This window comes from Centruroides vittatus, unplaced genomic scaffold (genome assembly GCF_030686945.1).
Source record: "Centruroides vittatus isolate TY-2023 unplaced genomic scaffold, ASM3068694v2 scaffold_435, whole genome shotgun sequence".
Taxonomy (NCBI): domain Eukaryota; kingdom Metazoa; phylum Arthropoda; class Arachnida; order Scorpiones; family Buthidae; genus Centruroides; species Centruroides vittatus.
In genome coordinates, this window is record NW_027122708.1 from 2,911,956 (window position 1) to 2,934,332 (window position 22,377).

Here is a 22,377-nt window from a genome sequence, read left to right on the forward strand (position 1 = left end):
ATATTATCATCATAACATATTTTGATTTTATAATTTGTGTTTTACATATGTATTTATAAAATTTATATTACTTATTCAATTACCTTAATATAATGCTTTAAATTTCTGTTAGAAATTACTCAAATTAAAACTTTATTTCTGAAGTTAAAATATGGTTACACACAAAAACAGTTAATAAACCTTTAAATTCCTAAATTTAAATAAATTGAAAAATATTTGAAATTTTCAAAAATGTAACATTAAAAGAATAGATTTAGGATAAATACATACATTACACTTTTCTACTTTGGAGGCACTTGCAGCCCATTTAACAAGGGCCAATAAACGAACAAATAGCTGGCGAGCTCTGCTTGCAAACTGTACTATTTCTATTTTTCTTTCCATGTCTGTTTTACGTGGCAAGCTGTAAAAATAATAATATTTATGAAAAAATTATTTAAATTACTTTTCATAATATTTTCATAAACTCTTTAATTACATTGTGCAGTTTCAAAGTTCTTCATAAAAGACAGTTTTAACTCCAAAAGTAAGTGTAATTTTATAACTTATATTTAAAAAAATAATAAAATTTTTCACAAATTTAATTTTATAATGACATTGTAATTTTTAAAATAAAAATGGAAAAAAGCATACTTTAAATGTATTTCATAATATAATATTTTAGATCAAATTTACAATGAGTCATATTACAATAAATTTAGCAACAAAAATAAATTTTCATGTAAACAAATACTCATCAGGTCATATTATATCAATTTTATGATCAAATAAAATTATAGATGAAATAAGTATATTATACTCTTCAATTTTATTTCATGAAACATCACCTTTACCAATTTGTATGTGGGCTGTTTTCTTTCAATCTCCGATGGTTCATAAAAAAAAGACATGTAAGTAACAAAATGAATTTATTACCAAGAGTTAGGTACAAACATGGTTACTTTTTGACATAATCACCATGAAGATTGGGGCATTTGTCATATCTGTGGATGAGCTTTTCCATTCCCTCTTCATAGAACATTGCTGCCAATAACTTGAGATGGGCCCTAACATTGTTTTGAAGATTGTCATTAGACTCAAACCTCTGCCCTCCTAGCCATTTTTCCTGTTCAGGAAAGTGGTGGAAGTCACTCGACACCAAATTGGGGCTATACACTGGGTGTTTAAAGGTGGTGAAAACTTCCACCTTTCAGACTTCCATCCAGCTTGGAACTTTTTAATGTGTGAAGACTTCAACCTCTTTCCTGAACTGAAAACATGGCTAGCAGGGCAGAGGTTTGAGACTAATGACAATCCTCAAAACGTTGTTAAGGCCATCTCAATTCACTGGCAGCAACAGTCTATGATGAGGGGATGGAAAAGTGTCCACAGATATGATAAATTCCTCAATCTTCATGGTGATTATGTTGAAAAGTAACCATGTTTGTACCTAACTTTTGGTAATAAATTCATTTTGTTATTTAGACTTGTCTTTGTTTTATGGACCATCGAAGCTTGAAAAAACCACCCTCATATATATAAAAATAAAATTGAATTCATGTCTGTCTGTTGGTTGGTCTATTCTAGTATCACATAAGAACAACCAAACTGATTTCTATGAAACTTTGTATTTAAGATAGTCTCGAAAAGAATATAGGCTACTTTTTATTTCCAAAATCAATCTATTTTATAAGATTTGATAGAATTGTGATATTGTTTGCATGTGATTCTTATCAGGTCTTTAGCATAAATATAAAGTTTTGCCAATGTATGTGAAGTAACCCATGAAATTCAAATACAAAAGGCTAATGTGGGTAATTAATGGGTGAAAGTGGACATCAGTAAAAACTGATCAAATAAATTTGATTGGTCAGCTTGTTATTCGAGCAAAACATATGCAGTACTGAACACATGACCACCATTGCCATTTTTACTTTCATGGCTCTGTTATAACAGATGTAAAGTATGACAATCAGTCAAAAAAAGATCCCCAGATTTTTAGATATTTGGACTTGGGACCTTGAAGGATTGAGAAATTCAAAAAAATTTGGAGAATTTTTCTGTATGTATGGATGTTAGTGTATATGTGAGGGGTGCACAATTTAGTTTACCTTCTTTGAAGCTTAATAATTGTGCTTTTTGTTGAAAACTTCTGAAAGTTTGCATGGAGGTTTGTTTATTAGAGGATTAATGCTATTAAATTTTGGTGATTAAAGGTCGAGGGAGTGGGGAGATAATGGGGTCATTTGTCTCCAGTAGGTTGGACTTAATGATGATTTTACTCATTATTAGCATTTACAATTTTTTTATAAAACTCATCCCTACCCTCAAAATTAAGCTTTTTGTCTTTGTCATTTTGTAATAATAAAAAAATATAAAAAAGTTTTTTAATAAAATATCATAACAGATGGTGCCACCAAATGTTGCCTGGAAAGTTAAGCAACTCATTGCTGGATTTTTACTTGTGTCAAACTGTCCCCAAATTTCTTTCAAAAATTTATTTTTTGCCAGATTATGCTGCACTGGATTTTTAGTTTGTTACATTTTGGATTTCTGAATTGGATTTTGAAGACACTTTAGTTTTCCACAAAAATCTCTGGATTTATATATGTAACTAATTTCAAATTAATTTTACCAAATGTGATCTCTATAATTATATTATATGAAAAGTTTGGATAGATGAGACAGTGAAGTTTAGAATGATTATATTTTATCTCAAAATGAGTCAATAAAGTCACAATAAATTTAGTGCTAAGAAAGAATAATGAATTGATGTTTTTACTGTGAATGAATTTCATTAAAAAGTCTTGGCAAATACCAAAGTTATAAAAGTACATTTTGAAATTTTCATTGACCCAAGAAATTTGATTTAGAGCTATGAAAAACAACTGTTAGTTGGCATTATTTTTCAAAAACAGCACATGGCTTCAATTTTATCACTGATTGGTTTGGCAATGAGGCTCAGAGAAAATTTGACAGAATTCTCTCATCTCTCTGCTGCACATTCATGTGATGTCAAACAATTACTGATTACTGATGCTGCTATGTTACAAATATGTTCAAACTAACCAAACAAGTGCATATTGTAATTTTGAAAGTACATTAACTTTATTTAATATGTATATTATTTTCTTGAGCAAAGCTCAGTTTGTTTATTAATTCTAAACAAATTATAAAATATATATTTTTACATATGAAGTAAAAATACAAAAACTAGTTTACTATAAAATTACAAGTTATTTGAACACTAGATATAACTTTCTTATAAAAATCAAATTATTAAAATTTTTCCAAATAATAGAGCCATTATCAACATAAAATTACTAAACAATCAATGTAATATTTATTTGTTATTTGTTGAAATAAAAAATGTAATTATGAATGAATTGATTATGATTTTATCATAATTACAGTCAACACAAATAGAGCATTATTATGAGCCTCTCTACACAAGTTACCTGCAAGCATTTAGGAATAACAACTCAATCAAAATTTTTTAAATACATTTTTGGGCTCCTGGAGTGTTCAAAATGTTGAGAAATAAATAAATGAAAAAATAAATAAATAAATAAATACAGGGTGGAGTCAAACTTTGGTTGGTTGGTTGGTGTTTTATGGTGCAAGGGCCATATAGGCCAAGCTGCGCCACGAGTCAAACTTTGACTGATTACCATACTTTCTCTATGCTATATTCTATAACAACTGGGAAAGTAAAAAATTATTAATTTTATTACTAAAAGCAACCAAAACATCTAATTGATAATGTTCAGAGTAAATTTAAATTGTTTTGATTTTGCAAAGTTTTGACTGTATTTCATTTTATTTTTAAAGAATGTATCATCAAATATGCAAATAACAGATACACATTTTTTCCAATTTATTTATTTTATATGGCTTTCAGACATGACTATCATTTTAGTAATTCCTATAAAATTACTAATTATTAAATAATTTTGAAATATTACACAATAATAATAAAGTAACTGAAAATAAGTACACAATTTAATTTATTTTATAATATATTAATACAATTCCTTTTTCTAAACAAAAATTAATTATCTTCAAATGCAGAAAGTGCATCTAAATAATTAAAATTTTAATGCAATTTTTATTTATTAACTTTAATCACAATTATGACATTAAAAAAAAAAAAAAATTATGTAAAACTTACAGTTCAGCCAAAACTGTGAGTTCATGATAAGTTCTTTGCAATACAAAATCTATAAGCCTTCCAAGAGATATATTTCCACCTCCAGATGGAGGAGGTCCTACAACCTGCATGGCTGCTATTGGAGTTTGACGCCCTTCTATTGGTCTGGGAACCATATTGTCTACTCCAATTTATTGCTGTAAATAGATATAAACATTTATATTAGCATGTATATATTAATATTATATTTTATCAATTAATATTAACATTTCTTTAAAATATATAAATTTATTTAGAAGACATGCTATTTTGTTATTAAAAATTATATAATAATTCTTAATTATTATTTTCAGGTTTTAAATGTTGGCTTAATAAAGATTTTTTCATAAAAGCTTTTGTCTTTGGAAGTTCCACTAGAAATTTCTAATTTCTACAGACATTGTGATAAGATCAACAAACACATTTGAAAAATTTTCATTAACTAATAACAGAATAATAAATTAGAACTGTAATCTACAGAGTGGCATACAAAAATGTTTCACAATCCAAGAAGCCATATTTTCTTTTTGAATTAAGATGGAGAGATGAATAATATACTATTGAATTTTTAACCTAAAAGTTTTCAATTCTTCCAGAGAAACTGATTAAACACCCAAGATTACAGTGCTAAAAGAAAGAAAGACCTGAAAAATATCACAAATTGTCCTGGCACTCAGAAAAATTTGCATTATTATATTATATTTGTTCATCAATAAATTCCATAAATATTTACATCACCAAACCTATTAATAACTAACCTTTAGCAGAGAATATGATTCCAATGTGATCACACAAGAGTGTACTCAGCAAACATAGGCATTAACTAGTTGAGAAATTTCTAGGCCAACTCATTGATCTTGGTGACCACAGAATAAATATTTCTATTCAATATTGTCAGGATCATATGAGAGTATTGATTGTTAGTACACATTAAATTCAAAATGTTTATTTAGAATTGTGAGTTGTATGCACAATTTAAAAAGAAAAGCAAGAAATGTATGAAAAATGTTTGAAGCTGAATTTGAATTTACTTTTCAAAGTGTCAAGATGTGTTTTTGTTCTGAGGTAAATTTGAGTATCAAATTCAAAAAGTAGCAAAGGTTTTAGGCTACCACTACATTGTCCCACTTCAAAAAAAGACTGATATAACTGAATACAAACAAAATTTAATTAAAATTCATTTTCAAACAATTTTTGTATGTTTTATGACAAAGATCTATGGGAGCTATGATCCATTGGGCACAAAAGATACAGACTAAAGAAAATAGTTCTGGTCCATGACTAATATAATAATAGATATTTTATGTGTAACAAATATTTTCATTGAATGTAAAATTCAATCAAGCAGTATAGTTAATAAAATAGTGTTAGATTTACAATTATGACAATGAATTATGTTGTAATTAATATTTATTTTAGTACAGTAGAGAGTCGCTTATCTGAACCCCGGTTATTCGAACGCTTTCCAGTCGGACTGTGTCGTGCTGAATCAAACTTTTTTGATACTAGATTTACTTCTAAAGTATAATTTTTTTGTTTTTATATTTTTCAATATATTTATTTTGTTTGTAGAAAATAAAGAAATAATTTTTAACGATACAATAGCCTCGATTATTATTATAAAAATTTTCGTTAGGCTTAAAATTGACGAAAATTCAACATGAAGCGACACGCAACGGAGAAAAATTTCAACATCGGATAGATTAAAATATTTCTTCGTACATAATTGGTTATCCGAACAAATCACTTATCCGAACAACCCCAGACCCAATTGATTCGGATAAACGACTCTCTACTGTAATATTTTTAAAATGTGAAAAAATAATTTTATAAAAACATAACATTTAACTTGCATTCTGGGGTGTATGTATCCAGCAAATACATGACAATTTTTATTAAATTTCTCAAAAATAAATAACAGTTGAACTGCAGGTTTTGTAGTATTCCTCAACTGATATGTTCTGAAGCAATTCCTATAGTGGTTTTCAAGTTTATGACCCTTCTTTCAGAGAAATTTTATGAAAAACAATACTTTACTACCACCTGCAGTAAATTCTCTTGCAGCATGAGAGCACTGTCCTCTTGATTGTTGCACATAACAATCACAATTCAAAAAAAGAAAAATGTACAATATTTAAACTTTATCACAATGCTACACATTCTATCTTTTTATTCTGATTTCAATGACAAGACCAATCCCAATTTATTTCAAATAAGTCATTGCAGCTATTTTTGACAATGTGATTTTCTCACTTTGATGTTATCACCCTGCTTTTTTGGAATCAGAGCATAATCAGAAATTTAATGCTTTCAATTTTGCAACAATTAAAAATTTATGTTCATTACCTATCAATACTATGTAGTAATTGTGACCCAAACATTTATTTGGTAATTTTATAAATATTTTTTAAATTATTAAAAATAAAATTATAGAATTCATTAATGGCAATACTAGTTGTTAAATCTAAAACAAAACATTCCCGAGTGCAAAAGAACAATTTTTTAGTCATTTGACCCACAACTGACAGAGAAGGGAATTTTTGAAAACAAAGTAATAAAATGATTAGCAGTTTGTTGTCCTTCACAGTGAGAGAGGGACAGAGTCTATTACTTTCCCCAGAGAAAATAAACAAAGCTTTACTACCCTGAAGTTGAAAGATAATACAATCCTGTGAAATTTAACAAATCTGATGTCATAAGTGAAAGTTTAAATGATTTATAGTAAAGTAATGGTAAGTTGAAATTTGGTAAGTTTAGTTTTTTGCATTTACGGGATCAAATTACAGTAAGACCTCATTTAACGCTACCGCAATTAACGCTGATTCAATGTAACATAGTCTGCTCAAAGCCTAAAAAAAGTTCAAAATTTACACTGATTCAAATTACCACAGCATTTCATTGATTCATATATAATAGGATTATTTACGAACATGAACCAATCAGAAAAAGGTGGCAAAATGTGTACTTTCTTTAAATTTATGTTTGTTTGGTGCAATTTTGGAAAAAATATAGCATCATGAATGCCATAGGCAATATTGACTTCACTTTGCAAGAATTAACTGATAATTGCATGAACGAAGTGTGGAAGAAGTTACGACTGGAAGTATCCAAGAATTCTCAACAAGAAGAGCCTATCACTATCATTAGGTTGACCAAATTGTCAACGTAACTTTTTGTCAACCTAATTGATATAGCAGGACTAGGAGATGTAGACAAGTAGGATATTGAGGAGTTACTGCAGGTTTCTGGTGAGTCTTACCAATGACAACCTTCAAGAACTGGCATACCAAGAACAAGGAATTCATGTTGAACTGGAAAATAGTCATTCTGAAAATGAAGAACTCAAAGAATTTCTCTACAGATTTCCTTACTAAAAGTTTGGTAACGATAACCGAAATCATTGATCAAATTGTAGCAAGTGATCCAGATTTTGAAAGGAGTGCAAAAGCAAGACAAAATATTTTGGATGCAATCTCATGCTACTGAAAGAAAAAGAAAGCAACAAATGAAACCACACAACTTCATTGCAATAAACAAGAATTTCAGAAAAGCCAGGACCTTCATCACAAAAAATGAACTTTACATTTCTGTGTGCATATGTTTTGTGTTATTTAACATACATTATTATGCAAATTAATATTAAAAAATTCAAGTAAAATCTGTTTATTTTTGGTCACCTGTTCCCTCTTTCTTATTTATGTGGGGGTGAACCGAGAAAGACTCATCCCAGCAGATTCCCACAACCCACATTAAGCGGGGTCTTACTGTACAGAGAATATATATAAAAATCTCACTTTTTTAACCCCACAAGTATTTTATATTGTTAGCTAGTAAAGAAAGTGTAGAAATCAAAGATATTATTGTAGTTAAGCATATATATCTAGAAAAATATAAAAATTGCATTAATTTCATTATGTATCTTGCAGATATGCATGCGCCAAGTGACATCACAACACTCTACATGCCCAAAGAGAAGTTAAAATATCTTCTTTTGATAGATTGCTATAGTAACTAATAATATGTATCTTAGCAATTCTACATTTGGAAGCTTAAACAGTTCTGTCATAAACTTACTTGCTTTTAACCTTTGTTTTGGATTTTAACATTGTATGTGCAGAACAGAACAGATATTCTGTTCTATCAAGGTCATGTGATTTTTTATGGAGCTTCTTGAAAGATAGATTATTTGCAAGAAATCTGTACATAATTGAAGCCCTCAAACATGCTATAGTTGAAAAACTTGAAGCTATTCTAAAAGAAACATTGACAAAGGTCTGCAAGTCTTTGGAAATGCAGCTTTGTATTTCATTAAAAAAGGCTATCATTTTAACATATATTACAGAACTAAAGAAAACTTCAAATAATGATTGTTAATTTGTACAAAAGGTTGGTTAAACTTTTAAAATAAAAGCGGGGGAACTTTTTAATGTAAAACATTTTTGTATACATAGAGTGATGCTAAATAATTCTAAATATATATATTATAATTAAATTTAATAAGAGATGGTGCCTATCACCTACCTCTAGTGCTAAATTTATATATTACTAATGTATAAAATAATTTAATATCAACTTATGAAATATTAAATGGATTATTATATTATGTGAAATAACGGATTATAATTATTATAAAAAATATTAATAATTTACTTGTAAAGTCACATAATTGATATTCAGAATTACACCGTATTTTACGGACTATAAGACCACTTTTTTCTTCGAAAAATTGCCTCCAAAATTCAGGTGCGTCTTATAGTCTGTAAAATACGGTAATTAAATTTCTTTAATTCAGTACTAACTAAAACAATATCTAATGAATAAATCAAAACGAATTTTATCAGATATAGTCTATAAAATCTAGAATGCTACTGCATGGGAAAAATTAATTTTTATTTCAATCATCAGAGGAAAGAGAGATTCTATATTTAGCTCAATATTGAAAATTTAAGTAAGACATGTAGAATATAAGAACAAACTGAAAATTATTACAGTGACATGTTGGTATAATGAAATTGAGGGGACCATCAAAATATTTTTGTTGTACTGAAATTTCTTTATATTGAAATACAGTCAAAAATGCAAGGATAAAAGAAATTTATTGATGATAAAAAAAAAACAAATCTCCTACATTTTGAAGTAAGAAAGTTTTTAAAATGCAATTTATCTATTAGTATTTATATGGAACCAAATTTCACATTTTCAGAATGTAAGTTATATTAAATATAAAATAAAAACTACTCAGTAATAAAAAATTATCAAAAAACATCATAAGCAAATGATTAAAATAATAATATAGTATCGATTAGTTGGAATCCCGTTTCTATAACTGTTATTTCTTCTTGAAGCTGTTATTTTCTGCTAAAAGAAATCTATTTTTTGTGTGTGTTGTTTCTTTAATCAAAGTTTTTTTTAAATAAAATCCAGTACTATGACAGCATTCCAGAAGGTCATCAGGCACATTTTGTTTAATTTCTTTTTGCACATTATCTAATATTTTATTATTCTCTTCCAAAGAAAACTGCTTTTGTTTTTTTGTTTTTCTCCATTTTTCTCATAAACTTAAAAAGAAGTAAACTGTAGAGCAGCTTTTCTCAAAGTGGGCGATAACGCCCCCTTGTGGGCAGTGAGTAAATCTAGGGGTGCTGGAGGAAGGGTACTGAACGGTGACCAAAGGCAAAAGTTGGGGTCACTGACAGCTGTTTCCTTTCCTCTGTTAAACTGATAAGAGGAAACATTGTGTTTAATGGTTTCCAGATGTTGAGAACAATGTACGGTAAGGGCACAAAGTATGAGATTCATAGAAAAGTTTTCCTAAGAATATTTCCAATCCTTTCTCACACAAGAGAAAATCAATTAGGGGGCGTTGGGTATAACTTCATGGAACAAAGGGGGCGGTGGATCGAAAAAGTTTGGGAATCACTGCTATAGAGTAATAGCATCAAAACAAAACCATAACTAAAGATTAAAATCAGTGTTGCCAGAATGTTTGACATAACATTCATCATGAATGATTTATGCATTTATAGATTTTATAATGAAACTATTCTTTTGTAATGGACAGAATTTTTATTATGTTAAACTGAAATTTCCATTATATAATGATATTCATTAAACTGAAACATTTTTGCATTAAGCTGAATAAGAAATTAGCAGGGATTTCAAGATATATTCGTTATACCAAAAATTTCATTAAACTGGCATTTGTTATACTGACATTTCGCTGTACAAGAAAAATTATTAAGACTATTTGGAGCAATACAAGTTACTGCATCTCTAAAATTCAAAATGAAATTATAGACAATGTAACCCTACCATCTTCTGAAAATGGTTAAAGAAGTGTATGCATATGAGTTTTTTGTTGATGGTAGACAAAGCTAAATGTTACAAAGAAGGGCAATCAGTAATCATTAGGTACTGTACATGAAGGACTTAGAAGTTGAAGCAATTTAAGAAATTAAGAAATCATTCTTCATCTCCAGAGATGCCTCAAGATTGGAAAAACTCATTTTAGAGGTTTTAGGCAAGTGTAATTTGACTGGTATAACAATCATCACACAACCATATGACAGAGCCAGTGTCATTCTGGAGAAGAATCAAGGTATCCAAGTGAAAATAAGAGATTCCAAGCAATCTATATACACTGTTTAGCAAATCATTGGGTGATCAAAACCTCATATCTTAAATAATTACTCAAAACCACAATTTCGCATCAATGTGTTTTAAAGTCAATTCCTATATATTGCCAAACCCTTGTAAGTGGTTTGTACCTTTTAAGCACTCTCTCTCTGACATTGTCAAAAACTCATAACCTTGTACTCAAAATTTTGCTCCTTTGAAAGCATGTTTTTTTAGCGCTCTTGTAAAATTTTAGGAAATGCAGATACGAGGTTCTGATTGCCAACCAACAATATAGGCTCAACATAGTATCTGTTAATCCTTGCACTAAAGTTTCATCAGCAGCTACCTTTTTTCAACAGTCTTGAAGCTTCACATGTCCATTTTTTACAGCCATGTTATAAATCTTCATGATACATTGGGCATTAGGGCTAGCTATGAAATGGGAAATTTGAGTGTCACCAGCTGGAGCTGTTGTCATAGAAATTGTAAAGCTATATTGAGAAATTATGATGCAATCCAGAAGTTCTGAAAGAAGAAATCAGTGAGATTCAAGATAAGAACTCAGTGGAGACACCTGATATATTGACTTAGATCATGAAACCTGATTTTGTTGTCTGTGTTTCAAGCAACATTATTAATTGTGAATATATTGAATACTTCCAAAGTAAAGATACAACTCATGATTAAGCAAGTAAAATAATAACAGGTACCAATGGAACAAAATTAAGAAGTTTGCAGAAAAAAAACAAAATACACTTAGTACAGCACTGATACAGTTTGCATCAGAGCCAGGAGTATCTCCTCAATGGTTGGAGACCAAAAATTTAAAATGTGAATTCAATAACTATAGGTTAAGAATTCTTAAAACTTTCAAGATATTTGCAGCAACTCAAAGGAAATTGTATCAATAACAAAGAATCCACATCCATTTCTTCAATGTGGCAATCAATACGAGATAACAAAACAATACAGCAATCATTAACTAAGATTATATATATTTCACACAATTCCTATATTTTTGTGTAATCTATTTTATTTATATGTCATTTATTTATTTTAAATACTTTTTAATCACTTTTGTTATTTTTGTAATCCTTTTACATAATTGTAAAGTTATGCAATATCTAGTTTACCATATATATTAGTTTATAACACGTACAGTACTTATTTAATTAATTGATTTTGTTATTTATGTAATTCTATCTATGTAAATGTATGGTTGGCAGATATCTATTTTCAAAGCTTCTGATGTCAACAGAACTTGAAAGTTGTTCCAAACTTTTCTTTAATTACAGGCAGTTCTCTACTTACCAACATTTGACTTACGAACAAAGCCGACAGAGGCAGGTTAACATGAGCGTGAGAGGTAGGTGAGAGGCTCTTAGTTGAGTTTGGACTGTAGTCGTGTGTCAATCGTGTATGGTGTCATTTGTTTACTATTAAAGTACAGTTGGTTATTTTTTATGTACAGTCAAGTTTATTTTTGAAGTTTTATGTTAAAAACATTTACAGTACATACATATGTACATTTGTAGTTGTTTTAAATGAGTAATTTTAATAAAAAATGTACATGTGATTGATTTGAACTTATACTTCCCTTTAACAATCTTAATTCAACATTATTCAAGTAGCCTAAACATTACATAATTGTAAAAACAACGTTGCATTTGAGTTTTTGCACCAAACATTGTCTTTTCAAGTTACAAACTTTTCGACTTGCGAACAACCACTATGAACGGATTAAGTTCGTAAGTAGAGGACTTACTGTATAGACATTTGATTTGATTAATGTTAAAACCTGACACAGGCCCCTAAATGTGACAGAAAACATTCATATATTAAAGTGTTGCTGTTGAAAAAGTGTGAATGGTTTGATCTATTATATAGATAATGCTGTCCAAGAATGTCTTGACTTACTCAATCCAAAGAAACATTTCCGTACTACACAAGACAAAGTTGATGTGTTGCTATAAATTAACACTTCAATCAATTCTATAGGTCTTCTGATTAAAATTCTATATACTTTCAAAGTTGTAAAGTACTTTTTGAATCATCCTGTTCAATCGTTATTAATTTTTAACAGACGTTTTATTTATGCTTTTAGAATATTTTGAAATGATTGTCATGAAAAAAATATTGCTGATGCTGACTACTATGCAATAAATTAATCACATTTAAAATAAAAGACATTTTAAAATTATTTTGCTGCTTATATTTTAAAAATAAATAATAATTCAACACTAAGAAAAATATATACAAGGGTTGTTCAAAGTTAAACAAGACTTTTATTTCTACAGACTAAAAAGGAATGTCCAAAATGTGTCCCGCTCTCGCCTTCGTCCCTCACCGTCCGATGGCGCCCCGCCTCCCACAACTCGGCCATCCTGCAATTTTCTCCGTCCTCGGAGAGACGACTGGAAAATTAAGAAAAAGAAAAAAACACCACACACACACAAAAACATAAGAAAAAGTTCTTGATGTCAGTCAAGGTCAATGGGCCATGGCTTCATGTGGTCAGCTGCAGTAACAGTCGCATTAGGCCCTTCATGATGACCAATTTTCTCAACCGCATATCTATCCCTAGGCATCGTCGAGGTAACCTTGTAAGGTCCAAAAAACTTAGGCCTTAGTTTGAGTCCTGTCCCATACTGAGTTCTTTGAATGGCAACAAGGTCGTTAACCTGATATTTGGGAGCTGGTTTTCTCTTCTTATTGTAAGATTTACGATTTTCCTCTTGTAGTTTCAAGATGTTTTGTTTGGCATCTTCTCGGATCTTGTCTCTATCTTGCATCGTAAAATTTAAAAATTCTTCCTCCAAGATCTCTTTTATTCTTAGGTCTTCTTTATTTTTCATTTTGGTACCGATCAAAATTTCGAAAGGTGTATATCTGGTACTACGCGTTGGTGTACTATTGATGATTCTTTGGACGTCTGAAACATATTTGTACCACTTTGTAGCGTCTTCTTGCGCGAGTTTCGCCAAAACGGGGATCAAGATGCTATGCATACGCTCTATCTGTCCATTTCCTCTAGGGATACCTGTGGCGATCGTAATGTGCTCAATCATCTCGTTGGTGCAATAATCGCTAAATTCTTTGGAGGTAAAAGCAGTTCCACGATCCGTGACAATACGAGACGGGTTTCCAAATACCGCTTGTTGGATCCTCAACTTATCCAAAGCATCTCGTGTAGTTGTTGACTTAACGGGGTAAAACCACACAAACTTAGTAAAACTATCTACTACCGTGAATATGTGCTGGTAGTTTTTGTTCGTTGAGGGTAGTGGTCCGAGAAAATCTACATGGTATGTGCTCAAAGGACTGTCTCCCTTTGGTATAGGATTTAATAAGCCTTCACCTTTCCCCCTTTTCCTATTATATAGTATGCAGTCAACGCAGTTCAGTATGACGTTTTCTATGTGTTTTCTAGCGTTTGGGATATAAAAATTGCATTTTAGAAGATCCTCCGTTTTCGCCGCTGCGAAATGACCTTTCCGATGTACGTGTTTGATTAAGTCAGTTTGCATCGACTTGGGTACAACGTACAGTTCTAGTCCGTTTTCGTATTTGTATAGAACGTTATTTTTCAGCACGTAGTCATTTGTCTCTCCTTTTCCCACTGAATCTTTAAGAGCTTTTATATCCTCGTCAGTATCCTGCGCAGACACAATCCTTGTCGTTATTTCGTCGGAAGAGCGCGTAACTAGTAAAACTGTATTGCGGCTTAGTGCATCTACATGTTTCATCTGACTGCCTTTCCTATGGACAACTTCATAGTCAAATTCGTCAAGTAATAAAGACCATCTTGCTAATTTTGGGGTAAGCTCCTTCTTTCCGAGTGTTCGTTGGAACGCAGCACAGTCCGTAATTATTTTAAATTTGGAACCCAACAAATAGTTTCGAAATTTTTTCAAGCCCTCAATTATCGCGAGTACTTCTAACTCGTAACTGTTATATTTTTCTTGCTGAGGTGATGTTTTCCTACTCATATAATTGATCGGGTAATACTTTCCGTTGTCAGCTTGCTGTAGCAAAACTGCTCCGAACCCGAGGCAACTTGCATCTGTATGCAATTCTAATGGAGCACCACGCTTGAAAATATGGAGAACTGGACTTTGTGATAGCATGTCCTTCAATTTTTGGAACGCTTCTAGTTGCTCTGAACCAAATCTGAATTTTACTCCATCTCTAAGTAAATCACTTAAGGGTTTTGCTATCTTCGAATAGTGGGGAATGAATTTCCTAAAATAACCCGTGAGTCCTAGAAAGCTTTGAACATGTTTTACGGTTTTGGGTTGTGGAAACTTTTGAACGGCTGCTGTTTTAGTCGGAGAAGGTCTAATTGTTCCGTCTTTGATGACATAGCCGAGAAATTCTACTTCGTTCTTTAAGAATTGACATTTCTCGAAATTAAGTTCCAACCCATATTCTGAAGCTACTTCCAGTACACGCTTCAACTTTTCTAAACCTTCCTGTGCGTTTGATGACGGTATTAGGATATCATCCATATAAATTACTACAGTTCTATCTTGTAACAACGGTCTAAACACATGGTAAATATAACGTTGAAATACGCTTGGGCTATTACACAAGCCAAAAGGAACCTTTAAAAATTCGTACTGGCCCTCGTGTGTAACGAAAGAGGTATACTTTCTACATTTCTCATCAATGTCAACATGGAAAAATCCATTTTTTAAATCGAGCGACGTGAACACTTTTGATTGTTCCAAACGATCTATCACATCCTCAATCAAAGGCAAGGGGAAGTGATCTCTGACCGTTTTCCGATTCAACTTTCTAAAGTCGACGCACAGTCTAATTTTGCCATTTTTCTTCTTGCATAAAACTACTGGCGCAGCGTAATCCGAACAACTAGGTTTGATTATGCCACCGTCTAGCCATTCTTGGATTTGGTCTTCTACTATTTTTTGTTCTTCGAATGACATTCTACGTGGGCGATGACTAATGGGGATTTCGTCAGTTAAAATAATTTGCATCTTCAACCCGGTATCCTTAACCTTATTTGGCTCATAGGTTGTAATTAGTTTCATCAAATCCTGTCGTTGTTCTGTGTCCAGAATGTGACTTAAGTCTATCTGACAATCGGTCGCATCTGCCAATTGACTCAAAAAGCATGTTTTTTCGCTCTCAGCTTCTGAGGGATCAGTTAAATCATGCTCCCTGTCGTCGGTGAACGAAACATGGTTAAAACGGTTCAATCTGCCCATATCTGCACTTGATTGTATTTTCTTGCTTCTATCGTAAGGCATCGAGAATGTATCAGATTTGGAAGTCAACTTTTCTTGTTTATTTGCGCCGAAGTCGTTTGTGTCACTGACCACAAGGGGTGGTCGCTCGCCAAGTGATTTAATGTTTTGAAAACCGTTTCCCTCTCCCTTCTCAGCGGAATGCGAAAGGGACATCTGCTCCTTTCTAGGGGCGTCATCTGATCTAACGAGTGTTGATTCAGCTGCAGACTTTCCATCGGGAACAAAAATTCGAGTATAGTTAACACGAATAGTATTTTGACTTCGCTTTCCCATGACTTTGAATCCGTAGTTTGTTATAGAGAAGTTCAGTTTATTCAGAATATCTGTTCCTATTATCATAGAATTACATAGATCACCTTCTACCACGTAAATATTTGCAGGAAGAGAGTATTCGTCGATCTTTATTTCGCTTTCGAAGAAACCTAACGGAGAAACACTATTCCCATCTAATCCAATTAAAGATGCATTATCTGAGTTTAATTTCGGAGTTCCTACTTTTTCATAAAAATGCCTTGATATCATCGTTACTTCCGACCCGGTGTCGACGAGTCCTTTTGTTTTTGCACCTAGGATTTCAGCATCCGTTTCAATCTTGTTGTTACATCCAGAGAAATGGCTTAGTCCCATTTTGTTTACTTCTTTTTGAGGACAAGCGTTAGCTTTATGGCCGAATCTTTGGCACTTAAAACATCTAGTACCTTCAGATTTATACGAGCAATTACTCGAAATGTGACCAATTTCGTTACAATTAAAACATTTGACAGTTTTACCGTCATGCTTACTCCGATAAGGCTGGGGTTTTCGATGCTCTGTAGGTAGATTCGGTTTAGACTGAACCGAACGAGAATACGCAGACCGGATCTTCTCATACACTCTCAACTTTTCACGAAATTCTGTTAAATTATCTGTTCCGTATAACATCGCTTTGTTGCTGGGTATGTCACGTATACCAGAAATAACATATTCGATCAACCCGTCAGGTTCAATTTTTCCATGACTAGCGAGTTCTTGCATTTTAAAGAAATATTCTTGCACAGATTCATTGGAGAGCATTTGGCGTTTAGCCAACATACCGTGCAATCGCGCTGAGTTATATTTACTACCAAATTCCGCTTTTAATTCCGATTTCAATTTATCCCAGGAATTAATACCGCTTTGACTTTCGACAAATAATTTCGCTAACCCTGTTAAGGATTGTTTTGCAAATATAAATTTATGTAAATCGGACCAAGTCATCATTTTAGCAAAGTCTTCGAATGCAACCAGCCATTTATCGATAGAACAATACTCACTACCATCGAAAGGTTTGATTACGTTTTTCACGTCATGAAAGTTAATGGAAAGTTTGCTCATATCCGAAACGCGCGGACAATTATTGCCAGGTGAATCATCGACAGACTGAACTTCTAATACATCTTCGTCTTCGGTATCAACGTCTGCCAAGATCCGATTTGATTGCAATGATCTTAAGTCAGAAAGAGAAAGAACAAGCCTTTCGACGATTTCGTCTTTAGTACCGTCATATTTAACATTTAACAAGTTGCACAAAACAACCAGATCGTTTAATCGAAAGTTCTCATTAATATATTGCACTTTCTTTTTTAGGTTTTCGTCCTCTTTGGATGGAAAATTGAATCCACCAAAGGTTCTCAATCTTTTTCTGTTATTTCTATCTCCAATCTCTTCGAATACAAGTTGATGCAACAATTTTATCGAATTTGTCGAGGCCGACTTTAGCGTTTCGCCGATAATTTCTACGAGCGTCGCCATCTTAAAATAGAATTTTAGAATTACTCACGGTTTGCCGAAATGTAAGTCGAAGTTCTTCCGGAGGTCGATGTATTCGGACTGTCCACCGTCGAAATTTTCACAAAACAGAAATGTCCGTAAATGTCCAGTGTACCTACAAAACCAAAGCACAGTTCGTCGAATCTTCTCGAGTTGAGCCTAATCCACATCCAAGCCTATTCCTATCCCGGACTGAGCCCCCACTTTTGTAGGACTTTCTTTTCGTCTTGTCTCCTACTTTTGTAACTTCGCTTGTGTTTAGTCCAGTAAAGACACTTAATTGCTTACTAAACTAACATTTAATTGTGACACTAGACATTACAATTAACGACATAAACATTGAACATTAAATTTGAATCGTCTCGTCTTAGTGGAAAAGAAAAATGAAGTCCCGTCTGGACTCGTCTTCCGTCTTCTTCCCGCCTTTTCTCTCAAACGTCGTCTGGCTACACCCAAGTCTCGCCCCGTCCCGCTCTCGCCTTCGTCCCTCGCCGTCCGATGGCGCCCCGCCTCCCACATTTATGTGATGCAGCCCATCTTAATATTCCATCAAGTGTGGCATGCCCTAGACTGTTTTATGTAGCCAAGACACACAAATCAGAATGACCACTATACCTGCTAGTTAACAACTGCTCCACCCAGCATATTAGAGAAGCCATTTGCAAATCATTTTACATATTTAATGCCTACTTCTAGTTTTGTAGCTAGCTCTGCACTCAATGCCAATATATATTGTGTCAGCTGTTCATTTTATTTTTTAAAATATATACCATTCATTACATTAAACTAGAAACAACATAAGGTGTGTAAACTGAAAGTGACGACATAAAATATAACCAAATAATCTGGCTATATTTTACATTCTCACTTTCAGTTTACATTGGTTTTCAAAGAACATTTTGTTTATCCACTAGCAAATGACATTAGCAACAACCTATCAGTTTCTTTGACCAAAATACTAAACAATTTGACAGGTTATTTTTATTTAGATAATAAAGCCAAGAGATAAAACACAAAAATGCCATTTCAGTTAAGTGAAAACTGGTTGATACAAAAACAACCTATAGACAGTCTAACATTCTCTTAATCAAAAAGCAGATATCTTGTCTTAACATCTCAATAATCTTCTGTATGTGCATATATGTTACCGCTAAAGCTTGAAAGCTGTTAATGTGAACATTACCTAGTTAATCTCCAGATTAACTAGGGTGATCTGTTAGAGTTTCAAAAATTGTTTCATTTCTCAAATTACCTAGGTAATGTGCAGATGATCTAGGTAATCCACACATTACCTACTAGGCACTCAGTAAAGTGAAAATAAGATCTTTGCTGGAACAACAGCAACATTTCTGTACGTTTAAATTAACCTAATGTTATTTATGTTACTTAATCCTCTTGCAAACCTTGTAACTGGTGCTGTCAAAATATCGAAACTGCGTGTCATCAACCTAGGTTGATGGCACACGGTTTCGATAGATTCGGAATTTGATAATTCAAATTTTTATCCAGAAAGTGGATATTCTTTGATGTAACAGTTGAAAAAAGAGAGTATAGCTTGAAAAAGGACCTAGTGAGGGGCTGAAAATGTTCGCGTATGAACTTTGACAGCACCGGTTACAAGGTTTGCAAGAGGATTAAGTGGTTGCACCCCGGTGTGTATAGGTGAATTGTTATTTATTTATAGAAAAAATATATGTAAATGTGTTTATTTAATTTTCAATATCTGAAGAATCAAGTTAATACAATCAAACAATCAACAAATTAGTTGATAGAATCAATTATCAATCAATTAAAAAACTGTAATACAAAAAATCAAACAGTTTAAAATATTATTACAATTAGGGAAATGAATTTGCAAAACATATGATAAAATTGTGCTTACTTATTAGTGCAATCTAAAGATTGGTGACGTGAGTTACATAGCAATTGGTTACAAACCTAGCTAATCTCCAGATTAACTAGGTTGATCCATTAACGTGCGGAATCAAGAGTTTTCCGCATTTTATCTAGGTAATCTGCACATTAACAGCTTCCGTATTGTTAAAGTTCAAAAGTTTGTTTCTCTCATTTCCTTTCCCTACTACTTCCCAAAGAAGACAGAGCAAAAACTGATGCATACTCAATCTTAGCTGTGGTTCTTAGTAAAACAGAGGATGGCTTTTATAAACTTGGTACTAAAACAGGTATTTTAAAACAATCGTATATGCAAAATCTGAATTCAGTGTTTGTAAAAAGAGATTTTTAACGAAAGAAGATGTTCCTGCTGTAGAAATATCTTTACATCAAACAGCAATAAAACAATACCTTGGTACTGGGCAGGGTTTCAGAAAATGTGACTGCAAATCTAAATGTACCACAAATAGATTTGCTTGTTGCAAAAACCAATTGCTATGTAACTCACTGTCACCAATCTTTAGATTGCACTAATAAGTAAGCACAATTTTATCATATGTTTTGCAAATTCATTTCCCTAATTGTAATAATATTTTAAACTGTTTGATTTTTTGTATTACAGTTTTTTAATTGATTGATAATTGATTCTATCAACTAATTTGTTGATTGTTTGATTGTATTAACTTGATTCTTTAGATATTGAAAATTAAATAAATAACATTATGTTAATTTAAGTGTACAGAAACGCTGCTGTTGTTCCAGCAAAGATCTTATTTTCACTTTACCGAGTGCCTAGTAGGTAATGTGTGGATTACCTAGATCGTCTGCACATTACCTAGGTAATTTGAGAAATGAACAATTTTCAAAACTTTAACGGATCACCCTAGTTAATTTGGAGATTAGCTAGGTAATGTACACATTAACACAATTAAGCTTTCGAGCTTTAGCAGTAACATATATATATATATATATATTATATTTCTATTCATATTATTTTAATTTTCTATAATCAGAATTGATATACTTATTGCACTCTCCAATTAAAGAAAGAAAAAGAAACGAGGTTCTCAAACAAATTATTTTCACTAAGCATAAGCAAATTCGTAAAAGCTTTAAAAGAATTTTTAACTTATAAATCTCACCTCCATTTTTTCAATATGCAAAATATTCATTCCAATTAAATTTAAATACAACATTACATTACAAATTAATCGTCGTAGATATTGTTGCTTATTAATGCATAAAAATAATTTCCCTTAAAGAGAAATACTAAATGCATTTACATAATTACATTTACCAAATATTACTATTAAAATAAATCTTAAATATAAAAACTTTTAAGTACATGGAATAAGAGAAATTAAATTAAAATTTATTTTTAAAAAAATTGTTAGTACAACACTTATTAATTTGACAAGTATCAGGTAGAAAGTGATTATTAAATTTAGCTGTCATGTTTATTTTATGTATTTACTAACGATTATAAGGGGGAAAATAATAAATAAAGCGCCGTCTGAAAACAAATTACATTTAATCTGTTCCCAGACGCTTTTCTTTTTATTAAATGAAATTTTGCATAATATTAATAGACAAATATATTTAATTCATTTGAATTTTAATACTTTTTATTTCACACACTCGTTGTGTATCTCGCGTGAAAGTACAATTTAACAGAAAATTGTATTTTTACCATTAGTTTCGTATTTATAAACTGAAACAAAAAGTAAAAAAATCTTCCTAAATAACAATAATATTGAACGAATATCAATTACGTAATATTAAAACAAATTTTCGAAAAGAATCCGTTTTAAAATTTGTTGACAATGTTTGATCTAACACAACATATGATAAACTGTAAAATGTTAGTTACAATTAATATTTTAATATTCATCGTTATAATCTTCGTAATTATAATAATAAAGCGTAACTTCACCCTTAAAAATGGCGACTGTATGGTTAAATATCTTAACTTACCAAAAATGATTCAAACAAAATAAAATTTTTGAATTGTTAATTTCTTATTTTCCTAACATCTCGGTCTCCGCCATCTTGGACATAGATATCTACAAATTACATAACTCGGAAAAACTTTTCTAAAATTTTCAAAAAGTAATTTATGATCCAAATTTTTATCGTTTTCTTATTATTTTAATAATTGTGACCTATTATTTAATACTTTGTGTAATAAATATAATTCTAATATTAATTTCGAATTCTATTATTACAAGTCGTTACCGGGAAAAACCCGGAATGCAGATTGTCAAAAATTATGTTACTAATTCCAATAATTGATATAGTTCAATAGCCCATCGACATAACTTATTGGACACATAATTTTTAATAAACCGTTTGCAATGACCTTCAATCGACCCCTGACTAATTTTCAAAACTTATCAAAATGCCTTATCTTTGTAGACCCTTTTTTTTAACTCTTTCCGCCCTGCGGGCACTAAGAGGGCCTTTTTTTAGTAGGCCCATTATGGGTTCGGCCAGGCCCACAATGGGGCGACCGAGTGGTGAGGGACGGGGCCCGACATATCCGAACGGACCACCCCCTGAAAAATTCCTGGGGATTATTCGACCCGTTCGGATTCGATCCCGGGTCCCCCAGAGCGGTAAGCTGCCACCTTGACCGCTCGG

At 31.7% G+C, this 22,377-nt stretch overlaps 1 protein-coding gene across 2 annotated transcripts in view; it reads right to left on the bottom strand.

The window, feature by feature from the left end:
• Positions 1-21,812, bottom strand: part of MED14 (mediator complex subunit 14) — a 97,553-nt gene extending 75,741 nt beyond the window's left edge. For both annotated transcript variants that reach the window (XM_067287077.1, XM_067287076.1), the window contains exons 1-3: positions 21,712-21,812; positions 4,151-4,326; positions 271-403 (exon numbers count right to left, since the gene is read on the bottom strand). In XM_067287077.1, coding sequence (XP_067143178.1) covers positions 271-403; positions 4,151-4,305 — 288 coding nt within the window. In that variant the 5' untranslated portion in view covers positions 4,306-4,326; positions 21,712-21,812. The remainder of the gene's footprint in view (positions 1-270; positions 404-4,150; positions 4,327-21,711) is intronic.
• Positions 21,813-22,377: the final 565 nt, after the last annotated feature.